We start from the raw sequence: 19,902 nt of genomic DNA, 5'->3' as shown, positions 1-19,902 counted from the left end.
CGGTAACTGACATCTGGATTGTCAGTGGACTGTAAGAGGTAAGGCAGCTTAGGTGCTAATATTTCAACGGCTGCACCGGACTCGAACTCTACAATATGACTTTTGTGGAACGCGGAAGAGTCATCATCGACAGCGAGTACTCTACGAATAGTACCATGTTGCTCCAGAAACTCAAATACCTCTTTGTCTTTCTCTCTATCTGTAACACCGCTAACAATAATGGCATTTGGTACTTTAACGGCATACTTCTCGACAAAATCCATTTTCACAGTATCTGATCAAAAGTCAAACAGGATTCCAATGTTGTCACACAACACTCTAGGCTCCTGGCTGGCTCGCCACTTTTTTACTTATGTAACACTGGTGGTGCAATACTAGTAATGGGCATGTAAGACCTGTTAGTGTTACTTCTTGCCTTCTTTGCCTGTAGTACGGGCAGTATAGTTACCTTTAACCACAGTACGAGGACAGAAGGGAAATATGGACCAGATCAGACAGGTTCTAGGTTCGTAGGAGCCAAGGGTGTATGACAACAGAGGACTTGTACACAGTAGGTGTAGGAAACACAATTGCATTTATTAGCAATTATTAAAGTTGTGCACATTTAACAAAAGTAGAGCGCGCTTCTTGAAAACAAAATAAAATAAACCCCACAAATAGTCGACCCAAGGATATATTGTCTTTTGTGTCTTTTTCAAAGTCAATTTCAGTCTTTCAATGTTCACTAGTCACTCAGTGTGTTTGTAACCAGTCGGGTTACAATCTACCAGTTCATCCGGCTCTTTGGGCTGGGCTCGCCATCCAGTACTGGAAAAGGGATCCTCGATTCTTCTCAGGTCCTCAAAACCAATCCAATCCAAATAAGCAAAGGGAAAAAACCTGACCTGGGGACCAGGCCAGAACACAGCAGTTCAACATTTAAGCTATCATGCCTGTAACTTATTATTACTACTAGTTGCTTGTAGTGTTTCTAAATTTCTTTCAAAATATTCTATGTTGTACAACAAATTATTCTCATTTCAAAAGGGAAAAAGTGCATAGGAAACACACATTTAAAATAATACAAAATAGCTCAGCAGTGCATTAAAAATACACATTAGCTTGAGATTTATCAAGTTTCAGCTAGGTAAAGTGCAGGTGAAGGCACTTAGTTTCACGTTGCTAATACTTAGTGTGCAGAACTATAATTAGCACCATGAGAAAAGTGAACATGTGCTAACATAACAACTTCGCACAAAACCATACATTATACATTAATACCACAGTAATGTGACATAAACCTTTAAAGAACATCTCGTATAAAGTGCAGCAGACTCAGTGCTAATTGCTTTAGCCTCGGAAAAGGCACTTTCATTGCAAAATGGCTAACGGAAGTTAGCATCGGAGCTAGCGGCGAGTAGCATGCTATGCTAGCGCACATGTGCTGCCTGGGACTTACCATGTGAAGCAACAAATGCTGCACGGGGCTTCACAGTGCTCACGCTGGCTCACGGAATACAGTTATGGAATACAGTATCACCCTTATTATTCTCGCCGAAAAAAGGATTTTCACTATCCAGCTAGCTTCTTCGCTGCACGGGTAAACTGATCTTTCACCGTCTGTGTCTCTGGCGTATCTGACTGGCACACGAAGGCACACACAGGTGTCTGAGCAGCGCACAGACTGGGGGAGGGTCAGACCGGCCAATGATTGGTTGCTCAGTGGATCTAACCAAACACACTCTACAGGACTAAGTCCTGCCCCCACATCATTTATATATATATATCATATATCATTACATATAACATATGTACATATTAATTAAACTTATGTTTACATGCTTTATCAGTATTTATTATATTTATTATAATTAACTTTGTTTTTATCAATATTTATACCTTTAATACCGTTTTTAACACTGGGTTACACCTTTCTCTGTTTGCACTTCTTTCTTATCTTCACCGTTCTAGTGAAGTAAAGGCTAAAGAGCCCCCCAAAACATGAATACTTTTTAGACTGCAGTTTCTTGGGTGGTCCAACTTTGTGAGTGGGAAATCTGAGTTGAGTGGACTCTGCTGATTCAAATGCTCACTGGGAATTTGGCAATTCCAACTTCAGACTTATTCAGGAGTGCACCAATAGAGGCCAAAAAGTCCTTTGAGTTGAGTTTGAGTTGGCTTCAGTATGGTGTCACAGGGCTCGCAAAATCGTTAGCCCGACGTCCCGGGGCTAGCGATTTTTCCAGTCGGGCTACCAAAATCTATCTCAGCCCTGCCCGTCGGGCTATCGTAGGAATGAAAAATATATGTCAATGCTTTTGCATTCTTTCGGAAATGTAGCTGGGTAATTATGTCATTGCCATCGGTGAGCCACTGTCAATATGTGACATATTGAAATCGCGTTTGAATTTGCTCTTGTTTTTTGCTTTCACTTTGCAATCGCGCGAACTGTGTATAGAGAGCGACAGCACTGATTGGTGAGTGATGATAATTTGCGCACCAATTCCTCTGACATCTTATCAATCGTTAGCTTACTATGCAAACATGACAAGTGAAATCTCCCGCAGCTTAAACATGTGAGAGGTTGATCGCGCAGAGAATCGCTGAGCGTTATGTGAGTGCGTGTGTAAAAGCAGCAGGATATATATTTTAGTTCTACTGAGCCAAATAAGACAGGTCAGGGTGAAGAAGTGACAGCCAAAGAAAAGCTTACCACAAAATGGAAAAGTTATGACAAATCAGACTATAAGGCAAAAAGAAAGTGCAGCTTTATGGTTTCATGGACAAAAGAATTTCTGTGGCTGCAACATGACGAGCTAAATAACCAGGGCTGCACATAAGTGGTCCGCAGGTGCACATTCGCTGTCAAAATAAAAAATGCGCACAAGATAAGAAGTTGCAACACGTGTTTGCGTACATAAGATTTTCTGGAGGAGGAGAGACATTTGTTTAGAACTCTTAAAGATGTCGAAAAAGCTCCTTTAAGCAATTACTTTGGTGTTCCTCCACCTCCAAAGAAATGTCAGAAGGAGTCCGAACCACAAAAGAAGCACGTATTCTTAGAAAAGTGGTTGCAGAAGGTGAGCTGGCTTCAAACAAATGATGAACGCACAGAGATGTGGTGCAGAATGTGCCGTGAAAGTCCCACTCTAGCGGACAAAAACAGCCTTTTATATGAACGCAAACGCGCGTTGCAACTTCTTATCTGGTGCGCGTCTTTTATTTTGACGGCGAATGCGCACATGCAGACCACTTATGTGCACCCGTGTAAATAACATAATGTTCTGCCGGGTGTGTTGTTGGTTTTCCCTCGATTTCTGAGTCGACAAGCGCCTTTGTTACTGGGACCAGTCATTTTAAGAAAGGCCCCCATTAGAACCCATGAGAAATGCAAGAAATGCATTATTGCTCAGTCTGCAATATCTTTCCCAGAACAAACACCAATTGCAAATAACATACTAAAAATAAACCTGAAAAATCTGTTTAGAACAGCTACTATGTTGCAGAGAGTGAACTACCACTGGCACAATGTAGCAGTCTTTGCAAACTTCAAAAAGCAAATGGCCTCGATCTTGGTTCCACTTGCCTCTTACTCGTGACTTCAGTGGAAATTTCAGATTGAGGATCTGACACAGACTGATTCATGTTCTACACAGTTCTTACAAGTTCATAGAAATTTCTGTTCAATTAGAACCAAGTATTTGAGTTGATGATTGTAATTTTTATACAATGTTGTAATTTGTGTTTCAACAATTTTTTGATTGATGTTTTGTTTCCTTTACAATATTATACTTTAATGTATAATATTGTAAAGGAAACAAAACAGGAAACAAAACATCAATCAAAAAATTGCTTTCTTTTTTATTCGGGCTACTTAAATTTATTTTGGGCTACCAAAAACTGAAGAGTCCCTGCCCGAAGGGCTACCAGGGATTTTGAAATTTTGTGAGCCCTGTGTCAACAATGGTAACAAGAATGATAAGGGAGGGAGCCTGTTTATTGGGGTGTGTGAGTGTGTGTTGCAAGGACGTGCCTTTAAGGTGTATGAATGTGCCAGACAATGATTATTGGGGAGTGTCGTGTTGAATCTTATGTCATACTGAGTTGAATTTGACGTCATGAGTGAAGCGGAGCCGTTTGCCTCGGCCTTGGAGTGTGAAACTTGCTTATTTTGCTTCTGATGTCAGTGATTGCTGCTGAATCAGGGAGAGAGATGTAGTCTGACCCAGCATGTATGTGAATGTAACAAAGGCAAGCCAGAAATATTTAAAGGATATTATTATTTGAATGTAACAGTGCAGATGTTTATTGAACATCTGCACTCGCGGCTCTCCAACGGGAGATCGAGAGACCAGCATCAGAGTGTTAAAGATCAGCTTTGAAAATTCTCGTGTGCAGACACCACCACGGCGCCAGCTGCAGGCCCAAGGCTGAAGCCGGACAAACACTCCCTGATAACGACTGTGTGATGACTATTCTCCCCATCCCATGCAAGGCCACCTGGATTGGCTGGAGGACTGTTTACTTAGCCTGATAGGGCGAAGGACACTGTCTCAGCTGAACTATGGACACACACACACACACACTTACACTGATAAGCACTCACTCATCTCCCCTTCCCTTTCCAACGCCTTCGATGCTTGTTACCTCCTGGGAACACGAGGTGGGTCTGGGCCCGCGCTGGCGAGTCGGCGCAGTGGCAGGATGGCTGCTGTGTTGCCTGGGATTACTCCTTATCCCCTACCCAACCCTGTTGCTGGTCACGTGCTCTATAATGTTGTACTGTGGACATTTATGTGCTTTTCTGTGCAGAGGAGTTTTTTTGTTTCCTGTTCTCATGCTGTCCTCCTGTAGCCCAGCATGAGTAGAGGTCTCTTTTTTTCCTCTTGTACTTTTTCCCATTGTAGTGTCCATTTCAGTGGTTTTTCTGTATTGCAACCGTTCCTGACTTGTATCCCCATGTGATGTCTGTGTTGTGTGTGTAAGGTCGGGGGGCGGGTTCATTCCACTGCAGGGCAACCTACCACTGCATGTGGCGAATAAAATTTGAACTTGAACTTGAACTTGAACTGAAGCTAATGCAAAGCAGTGCATAGAGGGGAGAGTCTCAATACAAGGATGTTAGAGTGTTACATTTATAGTGAGCTGATTCATTGTTTTAGTAACATTTCTAAAGAGATCAGGAGATAAGAAAACCTGCCAATAGCAGAAAAGCCTCTGCGTGTCCTTTCTCAGAACACAAATGTTTCACCCCTCACCTAAGAGGGTAATAAAATCTTATGGATTCTAATTTAACCCTTAATGTAGGTGGTACTGAGAGTTGAGCCTTCAAGTCAAGAGAGTTACTTTGGGTCACATGAGCCAAGGTGTGGTCCATGACATGGGACGTTACCATCACAGGGGTCAAGGTGTGGATCCTCTGTGAAAATTGCCCTATCCCGCCATGAGTGGCGTTTAAATCGCCCGAGAAGGGATCTGAAGACTGGAATATCCTTTCTCCTGTAAGTGCAGATGTATGGCCAAGTCTCGTCCTGTGTTGTGCCGTGGGTATGTGGTTTGGTTTTTTGGTTTCTTGGTTTCTCCTGTGTGTATTTCAGGCCCTTAAGACTACTGTGAACTGAGGACCTACACAAACATTCACAGATTTCAGGTCTTATAGTGCAGTAGCTTCTTATAATGCCTCCCTGTTTACATTTTTGGGTATTAGAAGCTAACCTCATGCTGTGTGTTTAGACTGGAGTTCTCTTTTTAGTTCAGTTCAGATAGTTCGTGCCACCCAGCTGCTGAGCTCAGGAGTGTGAAGGAGGTGCACACAGATTAAAAAGGAATTATTGTAGCAGGATGGGAAAGAAAAATTATCCCTGCAAATGCTGAGTAAACATCACAAAGAGACACTATAGTGTTTTTTGTGTTGTAAGCATTGATGTACATCAATACCTTGCACGGTAATAATCGTTTTAAGTTTTTTGTGATGTTTTTACCTCTAATTTTTACCTACGTATCTACTCAACCTCTTCCATTGTTCTCCCACCTGACTCCAGACGTCCAACACCTTGTCGTGGGCTTTGTATCACTTAGCGAGAGACAGCAGGGCTCAGGATCGACTTTACAGCGAGGTGAATTCGGTTTGCCCTGACAAGCGGGAGCCAACCATGGACGACCTGAGCAGGATGCCCTTCCTGAAGGCCGTCATAAAGGAGACATTACGGTGAGCTGACAGCTATTTGCGTCTGTCTCTCAAAGGAGTCAAGTTTTTCTTAACCGTAAGCATTTTAACCGAAGATCTGATGGTTTTAAAAACAAGTCTGTAATTCATAAATGATCTATAAACATGTGATGTATTTTGTATCTGCATGCTGGAAATCATCAAGTTGGTGTTTTGCACTGAATGTTTTCAAAACTTAGCTGTCCACTCATCCAAACTACACAAGTTAGTGATGTGAAGTCATTCGTGACAGGGAACAGTTTGAGTTTGAGACGAGCAGTAACAAGATTTTGTGAAAGCTGGGATTTTTTAGATGCCTCTCGTTTACTTCTCGGATGAGAAATTCCAGTGAGTGCCAAAGCTTCTCATGTAGGTTTTCACACACAGGTGCTAAATCCTGCTGGAAGACTGAACTGGCAACTTCATGAAGGTTGCCAACAGAATAATAAAGTGCTCTGAAACCTGCTAGACAGCAGAGTTGAATTTGGACATGATAGAAGGAATAGTTCTCCAGGCTTCTTGAAGGACATTCAAAGCTCTTCTTTGGATGTTTCTGCCTTTTGTTCTGTTCTCTGTCAACATGATCCCACACTGCTTCAATAATGTTGAGGTCCGGGCTCTGGGGAGGCCAATCCATGACTGATAGTGTTCCACTGTTTGTTTTTCTATCCAGGTATGGTTTTACTGCATTGGCAGTGTGTTTGGGATTATTTACATGCTTGAAAATAAAGCTGTTGTTAATCCGATGCTTTCCAGCACTTTAAAAGCCCTTTGGAAGCAAATTATAGAGAAATGAGGGTTGGCTCAGGACTTTTATAGAGTATTTTATGAGAACGGCCCAACCCAGCAATGTCAAACTGTTTTAAGATCACTTACTTAGACATGTCAGAGCTGCATTAAAAGCAACATGTTGTTAAATCAAGTTTTAGTCTTAATAAAATCGTGCTTTTGCAGCCTCATGCCTCAGTTCCACAGGTTATAAGCGTCAGGATATTTAGAGGTAAAAGTTCAAGTCTGTGAAAACCTTCAGCTACATATGCATGCTGTTTTTTTTTTTTTTTCTTTGAAAATCTGATTAAATGAAGCACACACAGGAAGTTCTCATGCTGAATATGTTGTTTTGGACGGTTTCCTGCTTCTGTGGGTGCAGAATGGAAACCTGTGTGGTATTTGCAAATATTCAAGTGGCTGCTTGTGTACAAAACGCTTTGCTCAGTGTGTGTCATCACCTTTGAAACTCAAAAATTGCTGTGTTGTTCTTACACTGCCACACACCTTAGATGACCAAATTTCAGAGTGGTGTGTTTTTATGAAGGAAAAAAAAGTAACAATCTCGAGGATTACTGATGACGTTTGCTGTGTTCCCGCGTCTCTGTCGTCTCTGTGACAGACACCTATCAAAAACCCTCAGTCAGCAAATCACATCACAGTAAGAATAAGAGCAAAATACACCTAAAGATGGCCTGTATTTGTATAGCGCTTTTCTAGTCCCTAAGGACCCCAAAGCGCTTTACACAACCAGTTATCCACCCATTTAAACATACTGGTGATGGCAAGCTACATTGTAGCCACAGCCACCCTGGGGCGCACTGACAGAGGCGAGGCTGCCGGACACTGGTGCCACCGGGCCCTCTGACCACCACCAGTAGGCAACGGGGGAAGTGTCTTGCCCAAGGACACAACGACCGAGACTGTCCAAGCCGGGGCTCGAACCGGCAACCTTCCGATTACAAGGCGAACTCCCAACTCTAAAGCCACGACACAAAACATTTAATTCTGTTCTGCCATGCAAGACTTCTGCCACGAACCCCTGGTGACGGATCCAGTTTCTCCAGTCACTTCTAACTTGGACCAAGTCCACCTCTGGTAGCATATTACAAGAAAATGTGTGCTCGAGTTCCTGAGAAATCCCACAGACATCCTCTGTGGCGATAATAGTAATCTGTGGTGGAGTGATGGTGCCTTTCCAACACGATTTGGTCAAACTGTGACCTCAAACATTTACTGGAGACTCTGATCATGACACAACAGGAAAATGAAGCTTTGCTTTTGAGTTTTCACTGATTAACTTTGTCCTCCTTTTACAAGTTGAACTTTAGTCTCAATCAGTGGATTAAGTTCTTTCTAACTAACAGTGAGTTCAGGGTCAAACATGGGTCAGAAAATGAAGAATAATACTAAGTAAGCAATTCTTAAGCCACATAGCTGTGTCATTATTTCTAATCTATTTGATTAATTTAAATTAATCATGACAGTGACAATGCCAGAGTCAAAAAATCGTGCTGACAGCTCGTATGAGGTGTTTTGTGCTGATATGCTGTGTTAGGTTTTGTGCATTTTGGCCAAATGTCTCTACTTTGTCTGTTCTCACCCTGTGGGAAAAATTAGTTCCTACACTAAATTACCGTCAGATTTATGAAACGTGTACTGGCCTATTTTCTTCTTAAAACTGTGCTCAATCAAGTCAGAATCATTTAGAATCAACAGCCTTGTTCTATGGAACGCCAGGACTGCCATAATAAATTAATTAAATACACCATTAAATAATTAATTAAATGTGGCAATAACTAATTAATTAAATGTGTTGTAAATATTTATTTAATTATTTCCCATTTTAATTAATTAAAATTTAATTAATTATTTAATGGTGTATTTAATTAATTCATTATGGCAGTCCTGGCGTTCCATATTGTGCAACCTCCATGCAATTTGCATATCATCTGCAGATTGCTCTGCCCGCATTTATCTATCTATCAATCAATCAATCAAAATTTATTTATATAGCATGTTTAAAAACAACAATGTCGATCAAAGTGCTTCACAAATTAGGAGCGAAGAAAATAATTTACCAACAGCAACACAAAACAACACAGAAACCAGCCAAATGATAGTCAACTAACTTAAGTCAAAGCCAAAGTAAAAAGATGAGTCTTTAAGCGAGATTTAAAAGACTGAATAGACTCGGAAGTGTGAATGGTAATAGGGAGATTGTTCCATACTCTAGGTGCTGCGATAGCAAAGGCACGATCGCCTCTGGTTTTAAGCCTAAACCTGGGCTGCATTGAGAGCCTCTGGTTAGAAGATCTTAGTGCTTTTTTGGGGCTTATACAAATGGAGAAGTTCTATTAAACAGCTAGGTGCCATATTATTTAAAGTTTTATAAGTGAGTAAAAGAGTAAAAGGATCATACATTCTGGTACCTAATAAAAGGCTATATAATGAACCATGTACCTCCACGTATTGTACCATGTATGGAGAAAGCAGTGACAACTTGGGATGGGTATTGATAAGATTTTCACGATTCCGATTCCATTTTCGATTCTGTTTAACGATTCGATTCTTTATCGATTCTTTTTTAAAAAGGAGAACACTAAGGTCGAATAGCTTAGAACTTTGTTTTATATCTTCTCTTTGAACGAGATAGAAATTTAGGAGTAACATGGCCTTACAAACCCAACAGTGAGATCTTAAGAGATCCACAGCCTACGGCTCTTCAATGGGGTGTCACAGGGTCCCCAGGAAAAAAACTGTAAATGTAAAATAATAAAATAAATATTCTTCTGTAGCAATAACACAAGAATATCCAGTAATGTCCCTGCCTACAATTAAACACATTCACTTACCATCTGCTGTGGCAAATGGGTGCAAACCTTTGACCACAAACTTAGTCACTGCTCGGTGACATTCGTCTATCCTGGCCTGAAAGGAGACACTACCAGTAGACTGTAGCAAGAACTGCCAGCATCTGAGCCAGACTGTCTGTCTCTCTCATCATGGTCACCTAAATGCACAGTAATGGCAGGTTTTGTAATAAGGCAGATTGCGCTAACATAATATGCACTGTTAGTTGATTATTTACCTGCCGTATTAACGGGAGAGGACGTGCAAACGTTACCGCTGCTGCTGGGTTGAGATTCACGAGTCCAGAGCGGAATTAAAAACACGACATTCATTTAAGGTTATCGTGTGTTTTGTGAGCAAATGCTTTTGCATATTCGTAGTGTTTCCTCCCTTAAATGAAATATCTACTTTGCAAGTATTGCAAGTTGCCTTGTTGTCATCCGTTCTCGTAAAGTATAACCAAACTTTTTAGCGTTTGAGCCGCCATGTTTCCTGTCAGGTAAATGACGCTCCGCAACGTGGTGACGTCATTCGGGGCGACTGGAATCGATAAGGGAATCGTTTGCAAAAATGGCAAACAATTCCAAGGAATTGAAACAGTGGGAACCGGTTCTCAACAAGAACCGGTTTTCGATACCCATCCCTAGTGACAACGTTGTAAGAGGAAGAAAAAAGTCTGACGACTGTAGAAAATTCAATAATAGAGTGCAGCAGAAAGAGCTGAGTATATCTCCATTTTCACTCTCACCTATGGTCACAAGCTTTGGGTTGTGACAGAAAGAATGAGCTTGCAGATACAGCCGACGGAAATGAGCTTTTCCTTAATGAAAGTATTTAATTTTCATTGCATGCATTAATTTTTTTTTTTTTTTTGCAATTCTGATTATCTTGTGACTTATGGCCTTTAGAAAAACTCTAAATAATAACCAAAAGGTATCAATATTGTTGTTGTTACTATTAATATTTTAATATTCACTTGTGGTTTATAGAGCAAGTAGAATGGGAGGCAGAGCCTTCAGCTTTCAGGCCCCTCTTCTGTGGAAACAGGTCCCAGTGGAAGCAGTAATGCTGGACTGCATGTGATTATGAGAATAGTTTTCCACTTCCACACTTTCTATTTACAGCTCCTAGACTTCTAACCGTTACAAACAAAATAGATCATATGACTCCTGTGTCCTTGCTGTTCTCTGAGATGCTTATGATTTATCCATCTGTCTTCTTACACGTATCCATTTTAGGGTTGCAGGCATGTTGGAGCCTATTCAAGTTGTCACAGGGTGAGAGCTGGGGTACATCCTGAACTGATCGTCAGTCGGTGTCAGAGTTGTTTGTAATTTGTTATTCATGTGGGTTCTTCATATTTAAGTCCTTGGAACACTAATAAATTTGGCCCTAGCACTAAACAGTTGTACTTTCAGGTCAGGGTAAATGCATTCAGACTGGTCTACAAAGTATTTTTTCCACTCTCCTTGCATTTGGTTCCTCCTTATTTCTCTCTTGCCTTCTGTTTGAATTTATTTTATATTTTTTTTGTCGGTCAAAGCACTTTAGAAGGTGCTTTATAAAAAAGGTTATTTCAGTTAAAAGAAAGCAATAAGAAGAGATCATTTCAAGGAAGTGACTTCCTGATTAATTCATTTACTGAAATAAAGAGTTTGAGTCTGATTAGACTTTGCTGATGCTCCATAGCAGAGCGAAGTGTACCGAGGGTCTGTCCAGGGTCTGTGGAGTACACTTAAATTACCACATATGTTAGAATTTAACTGCCAAGTCTCATTTTTTTAGAGCTCTTGTACATAAGAAACGCTGATTGTTTGGTTCTGGGGGAATTCATTTTTAAAGGGATGCTGTCACTGCTCTGAATACACCTTGATGGTCTAATGAACTTCCTCAGTTGAATGTTTCTTCCAGGTTTTTGTGAATTCTGAAATAGTTAATGGTTTCTAAGACTGTCTCTACTCAACAATAAAGAGCAGAAGAAGAAGCAGAACCCCCAACCATGAGGGGCAGCCAATCAGAAGAATTTCTGAGGAGGTTTAGTGGCTTGTTTCAGACATAGGGTTGACTTTTTGGCCTCACGTATTTTCTCTGTCTTCTGATGCAGTTTATGCAAAAACCAACATGTCAGCTGCGATCGATTACAAAGCTGGAAACATCTCTCATGTCTTATTGGAGGCTGATTTGTTTCTTTCTTCCTCAACCAGCCTGTATCCAGTGGTTCCTGGAAACGGACGCTTTGTTTCGGAGAACGAGGTGATTCTGAATAACTACTGGTTCCCGAAGAAGGTAGGAAGACACGGTTACACGCATACACTCGTATGTCTTTAAGCATCTCTCTAAAATAAGCCTTCTTTTTCCAGACTCAGTTCCATCTGTGCCATTATGAAGCCTGCCACGATGAGTCCGAGTTCACAAATGCAGAGCACTTCCTCCCAGAGCGGTGGTTTCGCAGTGACACGCCGAATAGCCGCAGCGACAGAGCCAGGCCCGGCTTCTACCAGCATAACCCTTACAGCTTCATCCCGTTCGGCGTCGGGGTGCGAGCCTGTGTGGGGAAGAGGGTGGCAGAGATGGAGATGTACTTTGCTCTGTCCAGGGTGAGTAATGCAGAGCTAGTGCTTTTTTAAGGGTACCTTTTGTACCCTCTGCACAATCTTTGCACACAGGGGGGGCAGCTGCGTTCCTTGCGAGGATTGCCTTTTTCCAGCCTCCCTCGCCTGCTTATAGAAAGCACCATGTGGTAGAAACTGGCATTGCATGAAAGTACAGCCCAGCTAGTTTGACTTGAGTTAACATCCCTTTAACCCAGAACACTGTTGTAGTTTCTTCACTTTCTGTTGACAGTATTAGGTAATTTTGAAAGATTGTTAGCTTTTTCTCTGGGTTTTTTTTGTATTATTGTAGGTTTTAACTTACAATATAAAGCATCTGAATTGAATTGAACTGAAATATTTAAAAATATTTTTAAGGACTAAATGCTGAAAATGACACTAGATGTTCTCTCCAAGTGAAGACAGCTGCAGTACTTTATCTTCCTGCAGTCTACAGATGCTGGCTGAGCAGCAAGACGCTGATAAACTGGAAATAAAAACAGTAATAAAATGATTAGCGAGTCCTTCGAGGGAAATAAAAAGATCAAAAGCTGCAAGAAGGAATTTCTGCAAAAATGCCAAACAAAACAGAAAAGCTCCTTCTTTTGGAGCTCCAGCACTTGAATGCACTGAGACATGTTGTATCACTTCCTCTGTCTTATCTTTATCACTAAGGACATCTACAGGCTGTTGAATACTTTTGAAGAAGCCGGCTGGCTTAAAGTGTCATTTCAGGCTGCTGTTAAAGGTCAGCGCCTTTAGAGCGCCACAGATTTTACATTTTTAACCTTTTTGTTCATATTTAAACGGCAAACGGTCATGGCAGATGGCTGCCCCTCCCTGAGCTGGGTTCTGCTGGATGTTTCTTCCTTTTAAAAGGGAGTTCTTCCTTTCCAGTGTTGCCAAGTGCGTGCTCAGAGACAGTCTTTTGATTGTTGGGGTTTTCTCTGTCTTTACCTTACAATATGCTTCTGACACCCAGATCATGTAAGTGCTGTGGACAAACAAAACATATTACATTTAAAATATATATATTTTATCTTCTGCCCCTCGTAGTGGACATTGGGTCCTGCTTGATTACAGAATGATGTCATGTTATGGTATTCTTTTCATTTTTATTTGTATTTCTGGTAAAATTTATTTGTATTTAATGAACATGTAGTTGGATGAAGGAGACACTTGTTAACACAAAAACATCATTTTAAAAAAGTAGCTTTTTAAAAAGGAAGGCAAAAGCTCAGAGGGGGAAACCCAGGTTTTTAAAGGGCTGAGCTGCAGCAAAATGACATTTATTATGATTGATAAGTATTATGTAAGTTTGGGCGCTGATGTTGTGGGAAGGCAAACATCTGCTCATCTGCACGAACCTGGACTCTACACACTGATGCAACCTTGTTGCGCTTTAGGGCATTATTCTTTTCATCGACAGATTGCCTAATCTTAAACAATCTGTCTCAGCTTGTTGAAATTTCTATAACTACGACCTGTTATATCTGTATTCAAGTCATGTCGTAGATATGAGCATATGAAAACAGATATGCTGAAGAATGTTTGGGCTGCTTTCAGAGATGAGAATCTCCCTGTGGTTTGTGTGTTTTGACATTTTCAAAAGCCAGGTTGCCTAATTAGCATTTTACTGCAAACATCAGTCTTGGTGGTTGTGGTCAGCGTTGTTCTGTTTTTGTGTTTAAAAACTGTTTTAACCCAATAGGTTCAATTGTTTACAAAGTGAATTTATAAAGAAAGGAGAAGTGCAGTTTAATGCACTTTTAGTATATATGTTATGTTCTGCAAATCAACAGAGTAAATAACTTAGGTAATCAAACATTTAGCTACAATCAGAAGCAGCCGATTTATGGGTAAATTTCTTTAACACAGTCCTGCTATTGCTCTGCAGCTGATGCAGCATTACGAGATCCAGCCTGAAGATGGTGCACCGACAGTGGAGGCCAAAACTCGGACGCTGCTCATCCCCGCTAAGCCCATCAACCTGCGCTTCCTCCCCAGAGCCTGAAGATGGCGCCAGTGATGGCGAGCAGCTTGTACATTCACAATAAAAGTGCTCCCAGAAGTTTCTTTCTCAGTGTAACTTTAGTTTGAGCAACAGGCTAAAACTGCACAGAGGTACAAATGAGTAATTAGATAAAAATTTAAGGCCATTTCTGGTGTTTGCCAGTCTGGGTGTGGTGCAGTAACGCATCTGAGCCTTCATGGTGCAGATTCCTGTCAGCAGCCGATTTAACAAATTTCAGCAATGGTGGTAGTGAGTAAATCCTCAAGCCAGGTTGTCACATGCAGGGATTTCTCTTTAGGAACACATTTAATGGGCACATTTATCATTTTAAAGAAATAAGCTCATAATTTATCTACACATTTATCTTTATATGTATTTCTTTATATTTCCTTAGCTAACGTCTGTTATGGTCTTCCTTTATTATTTCATAATTATTGTCATTCTGTTTAGTTTTAGTCTTCTGGTATAGTTCTGGATTTTTCAGCAATTAAAGGCACGTTTTTTGTTTTTTAAACCTCCTTTAGGTTTGTGCATGTGGCTCCTCAGTTTATTAACCCATAACAGTATTTGCAAAACAGATGTTATTAGTTTTTAGTTACTACTCAAGTATAACTTCTTTGCACTGTCAGATCTGAGAGTACACTGGCTGTTAAAGCCGTTTAAACACATTACTTTATTTACTTTCATTAACTTTTACGCTGACTTTGAGTTTGACATTGACTTTGGCTTAAGTGAATCTCTGAAGTCTTTGATGATGAACCAGTAAAGTGAAATTCTCCCTTTAAAGTTTTTAAAGATTTTATTTGTGCATGTATTTACACACAAAAGAGCTGTTTTATCTTTCATAAACATATTTGTGCAGGAAGTAATTTCATATTCTTCTTCCTCTTTCAGAGAAGCCAGAAAGAGAGAAAAATGACTTCTCTGCAGAGTTTAGATGTTCACACAAAATTGAACCTAATGCCCAAATCTTGCCTTCTGCATTATATAATCACTGTAATTGTATAACAATGAGTCCTAATATCAGTGTGTGTGTGTGTGTGTGTGCCGGTCTAACTCCAAGCGCTTTGCATACCTGTTTTTATTAATCTCTTTGGTGCATATAAAGCTGGAGCAGGTGGAGCTCAAAGCTCAGATGTTGGAAGTGTGAAAATACTTATGCAGATGGGTAGTGCACACTGCCCCCCTGTGACAATAAGGAGGAACGGCAGGCTGTTTATATATTTAAAGGTGAGGTTAATAAAATATTTTACACCGATCACTGTTTGTTTTGCTGTAAGCTCAGCATCAACCACACAGAGGAATAAAGTTGGAGAGAGTGTGTGAATTTACTGAAGGAAAAACGAATGTTTACCAACTTTCTTAAAATTAATTTAGTTGTAGTTTGAAGCTCTAGATGCAGACTTTTCTAACTCGGCTCTTCCTTTTTTTTCTTTGCAATGGTTTTGAACAATTACAATATCACATGTAGACGTGGTGATTGTGATCCCAGTAAAGATGAAATGTTTGTGTTTTTTCTAAATAAATCAAGTATTTTCTTTATTTTTGACTTTTTAATTCACATTCACTGCAGTCTGGCCATTCCCCTTTAACCTCTGACATTACAAGGCTTTGGCTTGGCTCAGTGGATATTTGTGTTAACAGGTAGTTAACAGATGTAGGTAAGTGTACAGTATTGTGCAAAAGTCTTAATTCACCCCTCAGTTCTTTATATCTTCCTAGGAAAATGAGAAATAGGTGCAGCTACTGAAACATGAAGCATGCATGAAAATAAGATACATAAGGTAAAAAAACAGTGTTTTGCACAACTCTAACAAGCTTGAAAGTCAATATTTGGTGTGACCACCTTTATTCTTCAGCACAGTCTGAACTCTCTTAGGCAGCTTTCTTGTCATGTCTTTAAGTCGTCTTCAGGAATAGTTCTCCGAGCTTGAAGAACATTCAAAGCTCTTCTTTGGATGTTTCTTCCTTTTGTTCTGTTCTCTGTCAACATGATCCCACACTGCTTCAATAATGTTGAGGTCCGGGCTCTGGGGAGGCCAATCCATGAGTAATAGTGCTCCACTGTGTTGTGTGTGTTTGTTTGTTTTGTAAATTCAGGTATGTTTTTGTTTATGCCGCTGGTATTTGAGAGTGTGTTTATAAACTCAAAACAAAAACAAGATGTCTCTATCCAAACATCAGTTTTGGCTCTTTAAGCCATTGTTAAAGAATGCAAAGAGAAGGCATGACTGTACATGCACGAGGAAAATCAGGGACATCTACACAGTGTTGCGTGAGTCCTGTGAGGTTTCCCAGTTTGAACGATGCACCGATGTGATATTAAAGAGATTACACACAACAGTCTGATTTTTATTTAAGGAGACAGGAGGACAACGTCTCTTTTCTAAGGACAGATAAGTGAGATTTGAAATGAGAGTTTTTCCAGAGCAATTTTCTCACTTTTAAAATTTTTTTATTTTATCTTTTTTGTTTTTTTACGAGTGACAGTACGCACAATCAAATATCACAAGTAACTGAATCTGACATACAATAAGAGAGAAACTTTCATAACATATCGAACAATTACCTACACTCTTTGGTCCCTTTATTAGTTACACCTTGCTAGTACCAGGTTGGACCACCTTTTTCCATTAAAAATGTGATGGGAACATTACAGTTTGAGCTGATCTGAGTTTTATGACATGTGGGCGAGATTTTTCTGTGTAGTTTAGATAAAGCTACAAAGACACACAGACACAAATGGGGGGGGGGCTATGATCATGTGGTCAATGTTCTGGCCAACCGGTGACAGACCAAGTGTTACTGAAGGTCGTTGGGGTTTATTTCTAATTAAATGTGGGAGGAGAAATCTCAGCAGGTGCATAAGACTGGAGGCAGAAATCAGTCAGTAAAATACTCCTATAATTAGTGACAGGTATAAATATGACTACTCTGCCTTTAAACGCTGCTGCTTCTGTGACTTCTTCACTCTTGTTGTCAAATGCTAAAAGTTCCTTCTGGTTCTGTTTAACTGGTATTTAGAAGATCCCTCAATTTAGGGGACCCCATGACTTATAATTCAATTTGAAATACTCCGGGAAAGTGCTCCAAGGCCTTTACCAGCAGGTAGTGCCTGTAGCCTTCGATGTCAGAGCAATACTGAATTAATATTAGATAAACAGTATAAAAGGAAGCTTCATCCTGTGCTGTCTGAGGTTGCATTTAAGAGCTCAGCCTCTAGGAGCCGCTGCTAGAATTTAAATGTCCCTCCTTCATAATCAGTAAAGCCGTGCAGGCTCTGACAAGTGAGCCCTCGTCATTTATTTTTTATTTTTTATTTTTTGCAGAGGCCATCCTCTACCCGCTTAATGCGAGCGGCTCAGTATCCTCCATCTATCCATCCAGCCGGCCATCCAACCAGCCCACAACCCGGATCATCCAGCAGCTCTTTTTGTTTGCTCACACACAGCTCTGCTTTATATCCGGCATGTAACGGTTATTTTACTAATCGTTTGCTGTAAGACTTTCTCCCCGATGGATGACTAGTCCGAGCGGCCGGGGATCCACCGCCCTGCAGGCTGCTGGGGAACACTGAGCACGCCGTCCGGGGTCAAAACGGTGGAAATGGTCGGTGTTTCGGGCTCGGGAGGCTCCTTTGGCCGTGATGCGAACGCGGACGAGGCGCGTCAACCTGTCGGGGATGATGGTGAGTGGCAGATTAACGCGCACGGCGCGCTTTATTTGTCTCAAACACTTGCTGTCAAACATCAGGAAGGAGCGCATCTTTATTTTAACTGATGCTTTTAGCTGGAGAGGACGTGTTTTTACGCACTAAAATGCAGACTCTTTGGGATTTAACTGAGGCCAGCTGGCTTCCTGTGATGGATGCTGAGCTCCGGTGATGTCTGACCCGGATGGCCGCATCGGGGTCGATCTTTGGTTGGAGTCAGTTGCTTCTCATTATAGCAGATGGATGGATGGATAATGGATGGATGGAGTATTTTTAGAGAGGGCTGAGAGCATGTCTGTCTGAGTTTGAGCATTCCCAGAGGTCCCTGAAGTGATCTGAAACAAACTCCGGATTGGTTTTAAGCCTGGGTTAACCTCCTGATTTTGAATTTTAGGACTAGGATGATTAATTTTAGAAAATAAACATCATAGTTAAAGTAGTCGCTAGTTTCACTCCTAAGCTGGGGTTAAATTTGGAAAATTGGAGATAAAATTGGCATTCAGATTCTTTGGTACTGAAACGTGAGTGGATTCATTGATATATAAAGCTAACAAGCAGCATGTTTTGGTTCCACCTCTCAGGTGTTTCACGTAGACCTTTGCCAATAACAGTTATTTAAAGGTTTAACATCATCCCAAAATTACGATTGCAATTAGAAGAGTAATCATCTAGTCCGTAAAATGTTGGGACATATTGGAAAAACTGCATCACACTATCCTGGAAATCCTCCTGAATACTATTTTTAGTCCAGATCTTACGGCATTAAGAGAAACCTAAGTATCATTGTATTTGAGAGGCTGGAAGCAGAGAAAGGTTGAAATTCAGCTTTAAAAAATGATTTAGGTGATCAATCTGTCATATAGAGTGATTAATTTTCTGTCATTTTTTTTTTTTAGGACAATGGGTTTTATCAGTTGTGGTTCCATAGTGTAGAGGTCCATTGATTTGAGAACAGGAGGATACATAAATCCCTTAGAGTTGGATCAGGAAGGGCATCCAGCATAAAAATCTGTCAAATTACATATGAAGAAATACCTAAAGAAGAAGCTGAAAGTAGCACTAAATAATCCAAGTTAAATTTAACAGATAAAGTTCACAACTGCAGTCAAGAGAGAAAGAAGTCTTGTCTCTCCCAATCCAACCTCAGGCATGCCTATGCCTGCAGTGGGAAGCAGTAAATCCAAAGGTCTCAGTTGGAGTTTTCAGCTGTGACGACCTCCGTAAAGTCAGACTTTGTGATTCAAGATGGCAGCAGAGTGTTGTAAACCGTAGAACCTGTAATCTGAACCAACGTTTTTGAGTATTTGTGTTGTGCTAACTAAGCTGTATACAGACCAGACTGTGCCCATGAACATTTTTGTAGATATAAGCCCCTCCCCCCAAAAAACAAATACTATATACTATAAAGGGTTAAGCGTAGTGTATCTTTCACGTATCTGGTTTCACTTACCCAAATGCTTGCAATCAGGATAAATGGTCACACAAAGCTAGTTATAAACTTGCTAAGTTAACGCAGCATTTATGCTAATTATTCACATGAAATACGTGGTGTTTCCAGCATCTGACCAATCTAAAAGGGGCGTTTTGCAGAGCATATGACTTTTATTCCACAGAAAATTATACCTATGAGCATCACCTACTCTAGAGACATTATCAAATGGTTGGTATTTTCTGCCAACACAAAAAAGGAATAAAGTTGCATTTATTACTGATCCCCATCAGAGAAACACAAAGACACTGAAAAACTGTTCTCCCTGCAGAGGTTCAATAAATCTTTGGT

The 19,902-nt window shown here is 40.5% G+C and overlaps 2 protein-coding genes across 4 annotated transcripts in view; both read left to right on the top strand.

The window, feature by feature from the left end:
* The window catches only part of cyp27a2 (cytochrome P450 family 27 subfamily A member 2), a 34,918-nt gene extending 18,966 nt beyond the window's left edge, over positions 1 to 15,952 (top strand). For both annotated transcript variants that reach the window (XM_087835706.1, XM_087835705.1), the window contains 4 exons: positions 6,021 to 6,187; positions 12,010 to 12,091; positions 12,166 to 12,402; positions 14,294 to 15,952. In XM_087835706.1, coding sequence (XP_087691832.1) covers positions 6,021 to 6,187; positions 12,010 to 12,091; positions 12,166 to 12,402; positions 14,294 to 14,410 — 603 coding nt within the window. In that variant the 3' untranslated portion in view covers positions 14,411 to 15,952. The remainder of the gene's footprint in view (positions 1 to 6,020; positions 6,188 to 12,009; positions 12,092 to 12,165; positions 12,403 to 14,293) is intronic.
* Positions 15,953 to 17,372: 1,420 nt separating this feature from the next.
* Positions 17,373 to 19,902, top strand: part of tmem198ab (transmembrane protein 198ab) — a 38,566-nt gene continuing 36,036 nt past the window's right edge. For both annotated transcript variants that reach the window (XM_006792874.3, XM_035908644.2), the window contains exon 1: positions 17,373 to 18,098. The gene's annotated coding sequence lies outside the window, so the exon portion shown is untranslated. The remainder of the gene's footprint in view (positions 18,099 to 19,902) is intronic.

This window comes from Neolamprologus brichardi, chromosome 23 (genome assembly GCF_056152115.1).
Source record: "Neolamprologus brichardi isolate AB-2024 chromosome 23, ASM5615211v1, whole genome shotgun sequence".
Classification (NCBI taxonomy): domain Eukaryota; kingdom Metazoa; phylum Chordata; class Actinopteri; order Cichliformes; family Cichlidae; genus Neolamprologus; species Neolamprologus brichardi.
The sequence above is the reverse complement of the archived record's forward strand: the minus strand, read 5'-3'. Positions and strand labels throughout refer to the sequence as shown.